At 40.2% G+C, this 18,323-nt stretch overlaps 1 protein-coding gene across 4 annotated transcripts in view; it reads right to left on the reverse strand.

Annotated features, from left to right (window-relative positions):
- Positions 1-538: 538 nt before the first annotated feature.
- The window catches only part of LOC122742899 (zinc finger protein 501-like), a 42,774-nt gene continuing 24,989 nt past the window's right edge, over positions 539-18,323 (reverse strand). For 2 of the 4 annotated variants that reach the window (XM_043987474.1, XM_043987475.1), the window contains 4 exons: positions 12,060-12,148; positions 8,100-8,226; positions 7,585-7,680; positions 539-4,240 (listed from right to left, as the gene is read on the reverse strand). In XM_043987474.1, coding sequence (XP_043843409.1) covers positions 2,946-4,240; positions 7,585-7,680; positions 8,100-8,226; positions 12,060-12,148 — 1,607 coding nt within the window. In that variant the 3' untranslated portion in view covers positions 539-2,945. Of the gene's footprint in view, positions 4,241-7,584; positions 7,681-8,099; positions 8,227-12,059; positions 12,149-15,656; positions 17,155-18,323 lie in introns of those variants that run through there. The other 2 variants (XM_043987476.1, XM_043987477.1) reach the window with 2 other exon arrangements.

The raw sequence follows: 18,323 nt of genomic DNA on the forward strand, positions 1-18,323 counted from the left end.
ACCCAAGTACATACAATAATGTGGCTTGCAATTATAATCACCTTTTTATAAGGGATTTTAAAAAATAACTATAAAAGGACAGTCCACCAAACCAAAGTTTATGTGCATCTGGGATCTCATCCCCACTTGTCCTACTTCCAATTTTTTTTACTCTAATTTAGAATTAAATTCTGATGTTTTTTAGATAAGAAATCCCCCAAGCCTGTAGCTGTACGAAGTTTCAGAACATGTCTCTGGTCTACAAGACAAAGTTTGTTCCTAGTACTTAGTCCTAATTAGTTAATGCTGTTCTATGCCACATAAGGACATGTAAAACTTCCTAGGGGCCTTTATAAACCATGTGCCCTTTCCTAAGTCAATAAAGACAGAAAATGGCATCTGTCCAGACTGAGATCCCATTTGTATTTCTGTCCCAATTAGGAAGAAACGGTCATCAAACAGAAGAAAAGTTTTATTTATTCTATTGCATATCCTCATTTTTCTTTTTGTGAATAGATAGTTTAAAGGAAAACTCATCCCTTCCTTTTCATCTCTTTTCTCCTGCAACCTAGATAATATCAGTCAATAACCAAATACTGAGGGTTTATTCTCTAAGCCCTGAATTTGGAAAACCATTAGCTTTTAATCCAATTAATCTTCTTGCTGGATTATTTAAATCTAGTTTAAAGCTTGTGAACTTTAGTTAGCTTAACCTCCCTCTCTACTCCTGTTTCCTGAACAGTGGAATATTTTAAAGAGCCGGTGAGAGAACTGGTAAAGCACTTTGTGAACCATAAACAGCTATATGTTTCAGCTATTGTTTTAATGATATAAAGAGTGGGATTCGATGATCTTTAAAAACCCTTCCAACTATCACCCAATTTTTCACAGCGTTTTAAATAGCAAATTAAAAAAAACAATTTTGATGTTTTTTTCTACAATGTTATTTTGTTTTCCTAGGATTAGGTTTGAACCAAACGAGTCGATTACCCTCCATTACCATATTATTACCATTGTTTACTTCACTCCAAACTTTTCTTTAACCATATCCCACTCTCAAAATATTATTCCAAACTTCTGACTGTATAATTGGACGATATCTTAGAGGCCATTTGGTACAGTGGACAGAATACCAGACTTGGAGCCAGAAAGACTAAATTCAAATCCTAATTCGCACATTTATTATATGAGCAAGTTACTTAGTATCTCAGTCTCAGCCTACTCTTTTATAAAAAGGGGATAATAATAGCATCTACCTCATAAGATTGTTATGAGGACCAAATATCTATAAAGTGCTTTTTAAACAACTCAGAGAACTTTATGTGAACTAATATCATCATCTTATGTCCTTTTATTCCTTTTATTGTCCTTTTATATGTCCTTTTATTCCTTTAATATAAAATTTCTGATCCATACACCAGATCAATGCATAAGACTTGGAAGCATATATGGTATCTACTTTGCATATTCATTAAGATTTAATAGATCTTTAGATCTTTGTTATTATGACACTACCTCGAATAGTAGGAATGAGAGTCATGATTTCTGAACTGGACCTACAGATAACTCTAATAGTAGCAAATATTACTATGGACTGGGCTTTCCAGGTGCTCCTTCTGCTCTGCCTGGAGAGTTCAAGCTCAGCCAAAGGCCTGAAGATATGGTTACAGTTCTAAGACATTCATGGTTTTCTCTTCAAGAGGAATTCTCTGATGCTGAATACAGATTGTTCTGGATAAACGTTTACTACCCCAACCAAAATGTAAACTCTTTGAGGGACTGTGTATAACAAAATGGGAAGCCCTGACAATATAAAGAGATGACTCCCTCAGCCAGATTCCCTGTCACCAGGGCCTTATTTTTTTCTTCTATCACCAAGCAAGGGGTTAAAAGGAAGAAGATAAAGTCTATCCTACTGTTAACTATCTTTCCCTACTTTCTCTTCTCTGAGAGTACTTTTTTCCTACCTTGTCCACCATAGCCCAGCATATAAGTAGTTCAAACACAAAACAAAACTACAGCAAATTCTGCAATACAACCCTGTACAGCTGAGGTAAAACACAAAAACATTCTCAAGCTACTCATCTAGGAAGCATTTAAATGATCACAAAGTCCTTATCCTTCATTCCCTTCCTGTCTACTCTGCATGTCCTTGTTGTTGGTCTCCAATCTCAGGGTTACAGTTCTTTTATTAATCTACCCTGCCTCTTAACTGTAGGCCTAGGCTGCATTCTTAAATTTCCCTGTTGCTGGCCATAGCAAACATCAGAAAACATCATGGCTACAGGTCCATCACACTTTGACTTCCCACTATCATGGGAACCAAAGGCTTCACCAACACAACCAATGCCCTGGATCCTCTGCACAGAGGAAACTCTGGAAGCCTTTCTTTTGGTTATGGTCATTCAGTTGAGACTGCTTGTGTCAATAAATACTTCCTGAGTTTTACCCAACCCTGGTTTTGTTTTTTTTTGTTTTTTTTTCTCATGCCTTTGCTTTTAATGCTAAGGCTCTTCTAGACAGCAGTTTCTCCACATTTTCTACTCTAGATCAACACATCTTGCATTCTTTCACTTCCAGATTTTCTAAAAGTATTCCATATCCTGGCATTGTCAAGCCTGTTCGGAGAGCCTTACTCTTTTGAAGGTCACCCCACTCCCTTTCTCGGGGATTCAATAACTCATATCACATTACTGATATAAAGACAATCATTACTTTGCCAAGGAAATCCCTCACTGCCATCCACTAAAACATTTTAAAATACACAAGACTCCACATTTATATTCCACACACCTACCATCAGGATCCCATATAGGACTGCATATCAATCATAACAACTTTTTGGTGTGCATGGTCTTTTTGTAACATTGTCTTACAGTCTTTGTAGCATCCACAGCACTTAACACAGTGCTAGACACATAGTAAACCCTCAAACATTTGCTGAATTCACTGAACTCATGGCATTTCTATCCAGTATGAATTCTCTTTTGTTGAGTAAATGTTGAGTGATCAGTGAAGACTTTTCCATATTTGCTGGCTTTACTGCCAGCATGAGTTTTTCGATGTTGAGAGAGAGAAGAGCTCTGACTGAAGGCTTTGTCGCATTCATTACACTTATAAGGTTTCTCTCCAGTATGAGTTTTCTGATGTTTCGTAAGGGATGAACTCTGGCTAAAGGCTTTCCCACATTCCTTGCATTTATAGGGTTTCTCTCCAGTATGAGTTCTCTGATGTCGTATAAGGGCTGAGCGGTCACTAAAGGCTTTCTCACAGTCATTACATTTGTAAGGTTTTTCTCCAGTATGAGTCCTCTGATGCTGAGTAAGAGCAGAGCAATAACCAAAGGCTTTCCCACACTCAGTACATTCATAGGGTTTCTCCCCAGTATGAGTCCTCTGATGTTGAATGAGCCCTGAGCGGTCACTGAAGGCTTTCCCGCATTCATTACATTTATAGGGTTTCTCTCCAGTATGAATTACCTGATGTTGAGTAAGAAACGTGCTTTGACTAAAGGCTTTCCCACATTCATTACACTCATAGGGTTTCTCTCCAGTATGAATCCTCTGATGTTGAGTAAGGTATGAGCTTTGATTAAAGGCTTTCCCACATTCATTACACTCATAGGGTTTCTCTCCAGTATGAATTATGTGATGCCGAATAAGGGCTGATCGGTGACTGAAGGCTTTCCCACATTCATTGCATTCATAGGGTTTCTCTCCAGTATGAATTCGCTGATGAAGGGTAAGGTGTATGCTCTGACTGAAACCTTTTCCACATTCATTACATTCATAAGGTTTTTCTCCAGTATGAATTCTCTGATGGAGGATAAAGGCTGAGCAGTAGCTAAAGGCTTTTCCACACTCGTTACATTTCCAAGGTTTCTTCCCTGTACAAATTCTCGGATCTTTAATCAGGTCTGAATTCTGTTTCAAGTTCTCTCCAAGTGTATCACATTTAAGAAGTCTCTCACCTGAAGGAATTTTCTGTGGTGTAACAATGAATGACCTCAGGCCAAAGTTTCTCCCAAACTCATTACACTGATGACTTCTATCCCCTGTAGTTTTCTTGTGGATAGCTGTGTCTTGGCTTAAATGTTTCTCATAGTTTCCCTGTTGCCCCTCTAACTGTCCTTCACATTGCCAGGTTTTTTCCAGCACAGAATCTGTTGTGAGTCTTTCCATTAACACCCCATGGGATGATTCTTCTTCAGAAATGTCCTGTCTTGAAATTAACTCCTCAGTTTCAGGTCTAATATCCCAATCTGAAAGAAATGGAAAATGTCAATGTCCCCTGTATTCTGTGTTAGAAGGGAACTACTTTAGTTGAAAGAGAATAATGAAACTGAAAACAATGCCTACATGGGGAGGAACCCGACAGTATGTAAATAAAGCTTTACATTCTTGGGAGAAGGGTACCAGAAATGGCTGTAAGCCCAAGGATAGGTGGGGTGGAAGGGCAGCTGCCACGCCAATTATTCCCTAAGCCTTTCTAAAGACATCAGGAAGCAGCCACGGGGACAGCATAAATGGGGTATTTTGACCAACTGAGGGTGTAGTGAAGGAAGAGTTAACATTGTGGTGACATAAGCTTAAAGAATCTGAGTGGCAATGTGACTGTTGGTGCTAGGGGTCTGGCAAAAGTTTTGAGTTGACAGAGAGCAAGAATAATTCAGAGGAGCTTTAGTGAATGCTACAGGAGAATGTCAGTAAATGCTAGGACAAGCAAGGAGATTCATCTGTGGTTTCTAAGAGACCATGTTCAATGATTTGGGTCCCACAACAAAATGCTGTGATGAGAAGTTACTTAAATCTGTTCTAATATTTCTTTGAACTTGGAGCAGGCATGATTATGAGTGACATGTTTGTGACTGAGTAAAGAAGTGATGTAAGAGGGGCCACAAGTCAGTAGAGAAAGAATAAAAAAGATACAAAGTCTGGAAAAATAACCAAAAACCTAAGAATCAGAGACTAGATAATATGAGATTTAAGAGTAGCTGAAAAAGGCAGATTGAGATCAGGATATGTTTCCTGGAAATGCCCAAATTCAACAAGCAAATCCAGCATAAATTCCTATTAGGGTTACTTTAACAGCACCCTCCCCTCCCCCCCCCCCCCCCCCCCCCCCCCCCCGCCCCAATCTATTCTGTATTTGTCTGTCAGACTAATCCTCACACTCAAAAACCTCCCATGCATCCAGAATAATGCCAGATTCTTAAATTTGGCCTTCCTATCCTTCCACACTCTAACCTGATGCTATCTCCTTGTCCTAACTCCACCATGATCCCTCTGTATCAGAGCGGTATTTGTCCTCTCTTCCAAGCCCAGTCTGTTCACTGCTGACCCCATGCCTTTGCTCATGTAGGTCTTTCTGACAGAGACTTTTTCCCCTTCTCTAATCTCTAGACATCCTCCAGGGACAAGCTCCAATTGTATAAACTCCACAAAGTCTTACTCAACACCAGCAGCCTACGTCAATCTCTCCCTTTGATACATTTCTAAAGTACTATCTGTATTATTTATTTGGGCACAGTCAACATGTGCCCTTGAATTGTTACTGAACTATTTCGTGGATATGTGTCTGCCTTATCTCTCTAACCTGTGGCTCTAGAGCAAAGCTTCTTAAACTGTGGGTCGTGACCCCATGTGGGGTCACATAAATGAATGGGGGGGGGTCATGAAAAATCTGGAAACAGTAAAAGCTTATGTATATCTATTTTATATACCTATAGACCCAGGGTCACATAAAAATTTCTTGGGAAAAAAGGAATCACGAGTGGAAAAAGTTTAAGAAGCCCTGTTCTAGAGGACAGGGGCTTGGTCCTCCATTATTTATATAGTCCCCAAGTACATGGCAAGAGTGCTATGCATAAAGCTGCCCAAAAAGTAAATTGTTAAGGGAAGGTGAGACATAAATATGACAACTAGCTAAAAAAAAAAAAACCTGTTCCAAAGAGAAAGTTATTCACACCACTTGGCACCCAATTAATCAAGAAATTATTTAGAATCTGCATGCCCAGCATTGGAAATAGAAATATAAGACATGGCTCCTTCTCTCTAGCTTACAGTACAGGTAGAGAGACAAGACCAATACCGTTAAGTGTATGTGTGTTGTAGTAGAAGACTACTGGACAGGGGAGTCAGGATATATGAGTTCTAATTCCAGCATGGCGCCAACTCACTGTATGATGCTGGAGAAGTCCCTCTGAGCCTCAAGTCCGTCTAACTCTAAAATTACATGGTTCTCACATAGTTTTACATGAAACAATTAGAATAATACTACCAAGTATCTAATCAAGTGAGATATTTTGTAGCACAAACTACAAGTATAATAAGAGTCCAGAGAAGGATGGGATTAATTTAGGCTGGAACAGTCAAGAAAGGATTTAAAGAACAGGGACTTGAACTGAATCTTTAAAAATTAGAAGATGGATGACAGAGGAGGAAAGGGGAGGGACTTTTGCTATGGAGGCCCAGACAACAGAGAGTTCAAGTTAGATCACAATGAGGAAAAAAAGTGAATATCTAAGGTAGGGGCCAGAGAAAAATAACAATAACAACCAGTGGCACAGACATTGTGCTTTAAGGTTTGCAAAGCACTTTGCAAGCCTTATCTCATTTATCTTCACCACAATCCTGGGAGATAGGGGCTATATTATTGACACTTTACAAATGAGAAAGCTGACACAGATAAAGGTTAAGTGGCTTGCTGTAGGTCACATATACAGTAAGTCTCTGAGATCAGATATAAACTCAGTCTTCCTGACTCGAGGTCCAGTACTCCACCCCTTGCACCACCCAGCTGGAAAGGACTTGAAAATTAATGCGGAAGAATTTAGATTTAATAAGGTAAGCAACAAGAAAAAGAGGTAAACAAGTCATGTGGTAAGGATGAAACAACAGCCTGGGTACCTCTGAGATACTAAGAGTAACAACAGCAGGAGGCCCCCAGCACATTGGCTGGACCCTCCATAAAGGTTTATGCTAAGACGTGGACAGAGTCACACAGAGTCACACGGGATGAGGCATCATAGAAGAGTTGCGCCTTGCAGCACTTGAGGCAGTAACTGCACAATACGAAGCAGAGCATTATCAAAGTGAGGAAAGCAAGAGGGACCATGTAACTAAATGAGCTGACATTAGCAAGGTAATGTTTACCTAGATAAGTGTAGATGCAGGATGCAGGAAGGACAAGGGTTGGGAAGAAAGGAAATCAGCTAGGAAGCTACTGCAGCAACCTGTGTCAGAAGTGAGGAGGCTCTGACTTGGATGATGGAAGTTGCCATTCAATGATTTAATTCAATTCAGTACCTACCATCCTGCAGGCAGACCCTCCCCTGGTCCCAAAGAGTTCAGTGGAGGAACTGTAAAAGGCAAATGTGATGAGTGAAGAAGAAAAGTCCAGGAAAAATACTATGAGAAACTGAAGGAAGAAGAAATTGTTCCGCCACGTACGTAAGGGCATTTGGGCCAGGTGGACTCTCCCTTCTCCACAGACACGGGAGAATCTGACTAGACTTCCACACAAAATACTTCAAAGCTACAACTCCCATCCACCAGTTGGACTGTTATTTCCAGTGACTCCCCCTTACCTATTTCCTACACTCACCTAGATGGGCACCTTTTGAGTCTTCTCTTTCCAGCATCCATGGCTCTTTTCCTCGTTCCAATTGGGAGATTGCATCAGGCTTAGAAATTGGAAGTCCTGTTAATGACAAAAGAAATGGATATTTATGCTGAGGATAACACAATCACTTATTTTTCAGGAAAAGGAGAACATGATGGAGTAATCTGGGAAAAATGTGAAGGGGTTCTGAACAGTATTCAGTATTATGTTCACAGGAAGCGGGGGGAGTTGTGATGCATTTGGAAAGCAACTGGTCCCTTTTAGCCTCCCAATTATAAGGATGGGAGCCTCTCACTAGCTCTTCAGGTATATGCAAGGAAAAGACACTTCAACCCAAGGTCACAATAAATTACCCACATCTAACTAGAAAAAGTGAAACGATTCCTAAATCCCAAAGCAAGCCAAAATTCAGCTAAATCCTACACTTCAGAAGCCCTCAGCTGTCACAGAAGTGAGAAGGCCCAAAGAACAGATTGACACGGGGAAATCGTCCTTACCCAACAAGACCAGGTTTCTATACCTCTCCAACATTACGTCCCTGTACAGGTTTCTTTGAGCAGGGTCCAGTTGTTCCCATTCCTCTTGAGTAAATTCCACAGCCATGTCCTTCAATGTCAATGATTTCTGAAAGATCAAATGCATTCCTACAGTTGGCAACACCAGAGTTGACAGAAGGGATAGACAAGAAATGCTCTTTACCAGAGTTACATATGCCAAGTCAAGTCTAAGTGTCTATTTATTACACAACTATCACTGCACTAAATTCTCTGGTAGATTCGACTACAGTATGAGGCACAGTCCACAACCTTGAAGCATATAATCCAGTTGTGGCTAAACACATACATGTGAAATTAAGCAACATAACATATGTAATCAAGTGCCAAATTATGTTCTCTAGACAAAAATGCTCTAGAGGTTCTACAGAGCTCTAAATACAATGGCAATAAAGAAAGCCTTTAAGGAGGTGGGATCAGAATTTGGCTGGAAGGTGTTCTCAAGAAAGCATTCCAGGTACCTGATGGTTTGAGAAAAGCACAGGTAAATATATTGAGACTTAAGAGTAAAGCACGTGATGGGAAAAAGAAGAAAATTAGTCCACCTGAAGCCAGAACTTCATGCTAGGAAGTTTTTACTCTAGTCCCTGTCTTGTTGTCTGTGTACTCTGTGATATCCTTTCTTCTGTAAACTTTTTTACATCTAAAAAAATCTTTAGGAACAGTCCATACATGTATCAAGAATTCTGTGATGAAAACAAGAAAGGAACAAGCAGGCTTTTGGCCTCAGTACCCCTTTAAACTCAAAAATTACTGAGGAAGGGGCAGCTAGGTGGCGCAGTGGATAAAGCACCAGCCCTGGATTCAGGAGGACCTGAGTTCAAATCTGATCTCAGACACTTGACACTTACTATCTGTGTGACCCTGGGCAAGTTACTTAACCCTCGCTGCCCTACCCCACCCCCCAAAAAATTTCTGAGGGCCCCAAAGAGATTTTGCTTATCAATATTTACAACATGGGAAATTAAAGCTGATAAATGTATATTAATTCAATAATACATAAATTAACTATTTTTTTAATTAGTGAGAACAGAAGTGCTTTATATGTTTCTGCAAATCTTTTTAATGTCCTACTTAACAGTGGACAGATGGATTCTCCTATCTGCTTTTGCACTGTCTGCTGCAATGTTGTTCTAGTTGAAATAAACACAGATGTGTAGTTGAAAAAGAGTATTTTAACAGGCAAATCACCTCTTAGTATTGTTATAAAAAGAGTTCTGGCCTTGTGGAACCTCTGAAATTTATTTCACTGATACAGAAATTCTAGTCTGAGTGACTAAGAGGCTAAATGCCTTGCCCATGGTCACATAGTCATTAGGTATCATAGGCAGGATTTAATCCCATGTCTTCCTAACTCCAAAAGCAGTCCAAACCGCCAAACCACATGATCTCTCATAACCTAAACAGACTTGTTAAATATGTGGGAACAATACAGTACTCTGTGGGGTCCTCAGACCTAGAGGAAGGCCTCAAGCATGTTAGCCAAGTCCTCCGTGGAGAATTTCACAAAAGCCATGAACAAGAATAACCCAGGACAAGAAGGCCTGAATGGATTAAGGTATACACTGGTAGAAGGAGGGCATACATCAATGTCACAGATTCACTGAAATACAGATGAAGGGTCATTATCATTACAATCTATATGCTGACCATTTTTATTCTTACTATAAATTATTAAATTCACAATCCTACATAAAGTGGTCTCGGAAGTAGTGGTTTCCTAAGTTTATTTTTCCCTGGGGCTCGATCCTACTAGTAAGTCAGTCATTGAGAGGCCATAGATCTGCAGAACTGAGTCTAAACCCAGTGACTCCTGGCAGACTACTTGAGTAAGCACATACAAAAAGGCTTTATGTAACTCATACCCAAGTGCTGATCCTAACACCAACTATAGGTGAGTAGACAGAAAGCTAGAACATTTCCACTGCCTTTCTCTTAAAATCTCTGTTTCAGTGAAATCCACTGACTGATGTTTTTAAAATTCTCAGACTTTTCCTTAAACAGTCTCCAAGAGGTCTCAAGGTTTTTTCCTAGTCCTGGCAAAATAGGGCCCAGCACTCCAGCTATGCCATTTTTTAAAACATAGACATTTTAACCCATTAAAAAAACTTAAGCGACACACAGGAAGACAGTCATTAGAAGTAACATACAAGACGAATTGTGACATGAGCAGGCCTCTCCCAGTCCATATAATCCAGCCTCCTTGCTCGCCCCCAGCACCTTCTCTCTGGGATGACCTCCAATTCACTCTGCATATACTTTGTAAACATAGCTGTTTCCATGTCATCTCCTCCATTAGACAGGGACATATAATTTCAGCATCTAGCACTGTCCTACATATTGTGGTAAAAATTATTTGCAGTAAAGATTAATAGTTGGGGCAGCTAGATGGCGCAGTCAATAGAGCACCAGCCCTGGAGTCAGGAGTACCTGAGTTCAAATCCGGCCTCAGACACTTAACACTTACTGGCTGTGTGATCCTGGGCAAGTCACTTAACCCCAATTGCCTCACAAAAAACCAAAAAATTTTTAAAATATATATATATTTAAAAGATTAATAGCAAAAGTTTTAGCTGAATCATTTGGGAGGGGCCACACCTGGCCCACCCTGAGATTACTTATGCTACTGAGAAGGACCTCCCCTTTTGGGGGAGGAAAACCAGAATGTGACCGGAAGGGAGGGAACTTCCGGGAGATGGGGTGTGTTCAAAGAGTTCAAGCTCTTTGGGCCTTGCAGGTGATGCTGGAGGGTCTTGGACCTGGCAGAGGCATGTGTTTTGCTCCATTTCAGGCAGCTGCGTTTCTAACGAACAACTGTAAACTGACTGGGGTTGGTGAGTTTAACCCTAAATTCCTCTGAACTAGCTTAATTGGGAACACTCTGGGATTGCATAGGCTAAGCTTAAAGTTAAGACTATCTATCTGTATTTCTACCTCCTTATTTCCTTAATTGGTTTCACCTTTGTGATTTAATTAATTCCCAAGTAATAAAACCTGATCCTTTATGAACTAAAGCTCAGAGGCTCCTTTTCTTATTGGCCTGGGAGGAATATATAAAAAGGAAAGTTCAAAGGGCAGATTAAACCTAAAAGAGTCCCTCATATTTTCGGGACCCCAACATTAAGGCGAGTCACCCAAATAATGCTCCATATATCCAATTTTGGCCCTCACAATATGGACAAGCAAATGTCTATTGAAGATGATACCCTGAATGTGTAATCATGGGTAATATCTTCATTTTACATTCTCATTTTTATAAAAGTCTTGGGGGGTGGGATTCAGACCTGTAATTTCGATGGAATGGGGAACCCTCAGCATAGAAATTCCCTCCACTGATAAAGAAATTCTAAGAAAATTGCCCGAGGGACTACAAGGCTGAATGCCTTGAAGCCCCAAACCAGCCCTTTATGTACTATCATTCAGAACCTAAATAGACCTGTAAAACATGTGGTAACAATACTATGCTCTCTACCCAATTCAATTCAATAGAGAATGAATGCCTACCATCTGTGCTTGACCCTGGAGAGAAAGAGAGGTGTCTGGGGAACACAAAGATAAAAACAAAGTCATCCCTGCCCTCAAGGAGGTAACATTCTACTGGTATTTGGGGGAGGGGGGGTTGGGATGGGACAGAGAGACAACAGCTGGAATGCAAGGTGCACACAGAAGTAAGATTTGGAAAGGGAGAGAGCACTGAGGTAGGGTTCTAGGAAGCTTCCAGGAGGTATAAATGGGTGAATATTGGTTAGGAAAATGCTAAAGAAGGAGGTCAGAACTACTATTCAACTGTAGAACACATTTTCTACCACTGGGCTCTTTGAAATGTACCAGGCAAGGGAAGAAAACGCATCCATTCTTTGAACAGATACACCATTTCCAGAAAGAAAAGAAACCATAAATCACCTGGGGCTTGGTGGTCAGGACCACAGCAGTCATTTGATCCTCCCCTGAGTTCTTCTTTTGGGAGAGGGCTGAATCTTGAGATGGCAAAGCTAGAGAAAAAAAAAAGAAGAAACTTTTAAGAGAGATCCATCTCCCCTGGTAGCTCCAAGGCTAAGTCGGAAATCCCCACACCTAATGGGAGTCCCCTCTAATATACTGCAATAACCCCTTATTGTTCTCCCTGCTTCCAGTCTCCTTACCTACAAATAGTTCCAACTTCCACACAGGTGTCCCCAAAAAAGTCCTTAAGCACAGGTCTGACCACATCATTCTCCTGCTCAAGAAAAATCAATGGTTTCCTATTGCCTCTAGACTAGAATACCAATTCTTCAGCTTGGTATTTAAGGTCCTTCATAATATGGAGCTTACCTCCCCTTCCAAATTTTTTATACATCACTACTCTCCTTCTTATAGTCTATAGTCCAGCCACTGGTCTGCTTGCTGTTTTCAGAATTCAGCATGCCATATACCACCTTCATGCCCATGCACAGGATTTCCCTCCTCAGAAGATTGAGCTTCCTGGAAAACTCACTTTATAAGCCGGCTGCTAGAGGAAGTCTCTTGGAAGTTTGTGCTCTCTCCTTCCTTCCTCAAATCTGTATCATATATACATGCACACATACACACTATGTGTGTGTGTATGTGTGTATATATACATATACATGTATATGTCCATGTGTGTTTACATGTTGCATCCTCAGGAAAATCTGAGTTTCTTGAGCGCAGATTGTTTTATGATTTTTTTTGTCTTTGTATCCCCAGCTCACCTTGCACATAGGAAGTCATCTAAAAAAATGCTAAATCATACACTACTGGGGGCAGCTAGGTGGCGCAGTGGATAGAGCACCGGCCCTGGCGTCAGGAGTACCTGAGTTCAAATCCAGCCTCAGACCCTTAACACTTACTAGCTGTGTGACCCTGGGCAAGTCACTTAGCCCCAATTACTTCACAAAAAAAAAAAAAATCATACACTACCATATCCCAAAAGAGGGAAATCAAACAGGAGCCAAGGAACTGATCCCACCATTGCCTAGCATCACAGAACAGCCATGAATGCTGACTTAAGTTCATTTAAATCTGACACTTTCCTTATCTTCATGGTAAACTGAAGTTAGGGCAGAGTGAAATAAGGAGAACAAGACAGATTACAACTATAATAATGTCAATGAAAAGAACATAAACTCTAGGTGCTTTTAATAATCAATCCTGGTTCAACAGAACAGATAACAAAACATACTTTCCCTCCATAACTGAGAGGCAGGACACAAAAGAGGCGCAACATTCATTCTAGAGCTGAAAGGGGCCTCAAAAGTCATCTTAATCCAACTCCCTTAAGGGAAACTAAGGTCCCAAAAGGCTATGACTTGCCCCTGTGAATCCAGATCATCTGACTTTTTTTGGTGGGGCAATGAGAGTCAAGTGACTTCCCAGGGTCACACAGCTAATGTCAAATGTCTGAGGCCGCATTTGAACTCAGGTCCTCCTGACTCCAGAGGAGGTGCTTTATCCACTTTGCCAGGTCATCTGACTTGAGGCAATGCCCTTTCTTCAGTACCATACATTATTATACAGGGTCCCTGTATCAGTTCTTTTGTCTTGACTGTTTTTCTTTGTTACAAGAGAAGGTTTGATTCCAAAACTAGAGATCTGGTGGTGGAGAGGCTCTATCCAGAAACAAGTGGGAAGTTAAAAATAAAAGCCATCAACCAAACTTTTTTTTCTTTATGACAATACAGGCCTGGTCTGGGAATCAAACCTATGTTATAAAGTCACAGTTCTACCTCCTATCTGCTGTGTGATATAGAGGCTAGCATTCAACTCTGCCTTTCATCTATGCCACTTGAAGGAAAAAATTCTTATGCTCTTCTTGAGCTTAGAGTATATGCAAAACATTAGTTTGTAGAACTCTTTCAAGAAATTGCCTTTTTAGATAGGCCATATTATATATAGAAATAGAAATATGTTCTTTCTATAAAAATACTTAAAAAGCCATGAATTCCTGCCTAATGACTCTGTCATTACCAAACAATGGCATCTTTTTTTTATTAAACTTTAATTCTTAAGTTAAAACACAAAATAAAAGTAGCATTTCCTTGTATACAGAAAGATTGCATCTGAAACTATGCATCTTGATTGTGTATGGCATGCTTTTCTTTTCAAATATTTGATAAAGTCAATGTGTAATTTTAGAAGCTGCTCTAATTTGTCTGTGAGTCTTTCTGGCCTGCTTTCTGTTCTCTTCTGTACAAAGTTAAAGATGCTTCAAAGACCCACTTTTCTTTTCTTTTCTTTCTCACTACCCCTAGCCTCCTCTGTACCATATATACCCAAACTGGTGGGGGGGGGGGAAGGAGACATTTCAACAAATACACAGTCAAGCAAAACAAATTCCCATGTTATGTTGGCTGTCTGAAAATGTGTGTCGTATTTTGTACCTTGAGTCAATCACTTGTGTCAGGAAATATGTAGCATATTTCATTATGCCTCCTCTGGAACTGTGATTGTTCACTGCATTGATCAGAGCTCTTAATTTTTTCAAAATTGTTCTTATTGATAATGCTATCATAATTATTCTCCTGGTCCTGCTCCTTTCACTGTATCAATTTATACAAATCTTCCCAGGTTTTTCTAAAATAGTCCCTTTCATCATTTCTTGACATAATATTCTATTGCATTCATACACGATAATTTGTTTAGTCATTTCTCAAGTAATGGACAAACCCTTAGCTTTCCAGTTCTTTGCTAAAACAAAAAAAGCTGATATATACATATATAAACACACACACATACATATATATACATATATACATACACACACATATACCTATCTTTGTGTATATGGGTTCTCCTCTTTCTTTAATCTTTTTGGAGTATAGGCCTAGTAGTGATAGCACTACCACTCAAAGGGTATATACTGTAGTATCTTAAGCAACGATTTTCTTCTATTCAAATCTATTTCCTAACATGTAAAATGGAAATGATATGTGCCTCAATGAATTTCTATAAGGATAACATAAGAATAAATATAAAAGTAATTTGACAAGAGAAAACTTAATTTAACAAACATTTATTAAACTGTGCTGGATACTAAGAATACGAAGATAAAAATTACAGTCTCTTACTTCAGAGTTTATATTCCACTGAAGGATACAACATATATACAGACTAGTACAAAAATAATCTGAGGAGAGAACATTAGAATCTAGGGGAATCAGGAATGAGCTGCTATAGGAGTTAGAGGGGTCCCCTTTAAGCGGAGGCTAAATGACCACTTTTTAAGTATAACATTATAGTGGGGATTCCTTTTGGTCTAGATGGCTACTAAGTTCCCTTCCAACAATAAAATTCTAGGATTTTAAAAAGATTTCCCATAGGATGAAGTACATGCACTGAACTTTAAAGGAAGCACAAGATTCTGCTAGGGAAAAATCAGTCTGCAAGCACTTATTAGGCACTTCCTACATGCTAGGCCCTGTACTAAGAGCTGGGGGTATAAAGAAAGGAGCTCACATTCCAAGAGGTGTGCAACATGTACATCAATACATACAAGATACATACAGAATAAATGGAGGATATCTCAGAGAAGAGGCTCTGGCAGCTGAGGAGACTGAGAAAGGCCTACTGCAGAAGGTAGCATTTGAGCTGTCTTGAAGAAAGCCAGGGATCCTAAGAGGCAGAGGTGAGGAGAGGAGAAAAAACATTACAAGCAGGGGTATATCCAGTGTCTAGGTAGAAAGACAAGAGGACAAAGAGCAGCAAGTAGTCCAGTAGAGCTGCACTGCAGAGTACATAGAGGGGAGTCAAATGTAACAAGACTGGAAGGTAGGAAGGGACCATATTGTGAAAACCTTTAAATGCCAATATAACTTTCTATCTGATTTTACAGGTAATGGGGAACCACTGTAGTTTACTGAGGGGGGAAGATGGCATGTATGACATGGTCAGACTTACATTTTAAGAACAAGCTTTGTGAGTGGAGAAAAGGAAACAGACGAGAGATGTTGTGAAGGTATTAACAAAAAGATCTGGTGATGGATTTTATATGTGGGGTGAGTATTGAGGATGACAGGTTATAAATCTGGGTGACTGGAAGGATAATGGCACCCTGACATTAACAGCGAAGTTCAAGAGGGGAAGGTTTAATTTGAATGTGTGGAGTTTGAGACGCCCATGGGGCATCCAGTTTGAGATATCTAAAAGGCAGTTGATGATATGGGACTGGATCTTAGGAGACTAGAGTGAAATACAGAGATCTGGCAGTCATCTACATAAAAATGAACATTAAACTCATGGGACCTGAGGAGATCACCATGTTATCCAGCACAGAGGGAAAAGAGAAGGGGGCCCATATTAGAGACTCGTGGAAGACTCATGATTTGTACATGTGCCATGGATGAAAAACCAGTAGAGGAGCCTCAAAAGAGACCATCGGACAGGCAGGAGGAGAAGGTGAACAAGTGTATCAAATTGTACAAAAAGGATGAGGATTAGGGAAAAACCCTTAGTTCCAGCAACTAAAAGATCACTGGTAACTTTGAAGAGAGCGATTCCAATGGAATGACTAGGTTAGAAGCTATACTCCAGAGGATTTACAAAAGAGATGAGAGGAAGTAGAGGCACCACATAGAGCTATATTTTTCAGAATTTAGCTGAGAAGGAGAAAAGAGATATAGGCTAACAAGCAGGGTTGGTAGGATCAAGAGTCTTTTAAGAATGGAGGAGACATAGGCATGTTTGTAGGCATCAAGAAAGAAGCCATTGTAGATAGGAAAGAGAATGAAGATTAGAAAGAGACTAAGGATTAGACTGAAGACTGAAAAGAAGCTGGAAAATATTTTGTAAGATATGTTATAGTGAGGATTCCTTTTGGGCACAAGTTATGATAAATGACCACTAGAGTCACTTCCAATACTTAAAATTCTGTGATTCCCATATTCTGTTTGATATTGGGGGCAGGTAAACTGCTGGAGAAAGTGAAAGAGGAAAGAACCAAGGGTATGCGTAAAGAAGCTGACCTTGATCACAAGAAGGGCCACTTCTTCACTAGACTGGAGTGAAAAAGATAGTGGGAGAAGATGTAGGAAAGATGTAAGAAGAGAAAGAGAGAAGAGGGAGCTCCTGTCAAATGGACTTAATTTTTTCAGTAAAGTAGGAAGCAAGGTCCTCAGCTGAGAAGGCAGGTGGAGGTGATACCTCAGGGCAGCTTAAAATCTTTGGAACAGATGCTATGTAGAATGGGATACAGAGTCAATTACAGAGAGCAGAAGGATTGCCTTGCTGCAGTGAGAGGCCAGCTGAGATTCCATAACATAATCTACAGTGGATCCAATTAAGGTTTCTGACATCCTCCAGTTCACTCAGCAGTAGGGGGAAAGGAAAGGAGGCAGAGAGTAAGAGTAATACTGGATCAGGGTTTGGTGGGGTATGATCAGTAATAGAACAATGCGGTGCTTTTCCCCCCAAGATGGCACTGAAAGTGAAGAAGGACGTGGCTGCCCCCAAAACAGAAGCCAAATTAAAGGCCTTGAAAAACAAGAAGGGGGTTTTAAAGGATATATAGCCACAAAAAGGGGGAAAAATGTGCATGTCCTCCACCTTCTGGAAACTCAAGTCCCTTCAGGATTGGAGACAGTCCAAATACACTAAGAAAAGTGCCCCCAGGAGGAACAAGCACAATCAACATGCATCATCAAGTTTCTCTTAATCAATGAATTTGATATGAAGAAGGAGACCACCACCAACCTGGTATTATTCATTGTGGCCAGCAAATGCCAGATAAAAGGAGACTATAAAGAAGCCATATGACATTAGCACAGCCAAGATCAACGCACACTTCTGGCCTGATGAAGAGAAGCTGACATCCGATTTGCCCCAGACTAAGAAATTTTGGATCCTGCCACAAAAAATAAAATCATCTCAACAACCAACTCGCTTCACATATACAATAAATTTCCTAGCATACACTTTAGAAAATGGGGCAAGGGACTCGAGAGTAGAGGACACTGTAGAGTTCAAATCATTCACTAAGGTGTTGAGATCAGGAAAGAAGCAGGATGTAGGCAAGGCAGGGGGAACAACCTGGGAAAGAACTGAGGGATGGAAAGACTGGAGGTCACGGTGAGGACAAAGAGGTCAGGCTTGTAAGGCACAGGGAAACATGGGATGATACAAGAGCTGATAAGACACAAGAATTTCAGAGTCCATGAACATGGAGGTAGAACATTT

Source organism: Dromiciops gliroides, chromosome 2 (assembly GCF_019393635.1).
Source record: "Dromiciops gliroides isolate mDroGli1 chromosome 2, mDroGli1.pri, whole genome shotgun sequence".
In the NCBI taxonomy this organism is placed as follows: Eukaryota; Metazoa; Chordata; class Mammalia; order Microbiotheria; family Microbiotheriidae; genus Dromiciops; species Dromiciops gliroides.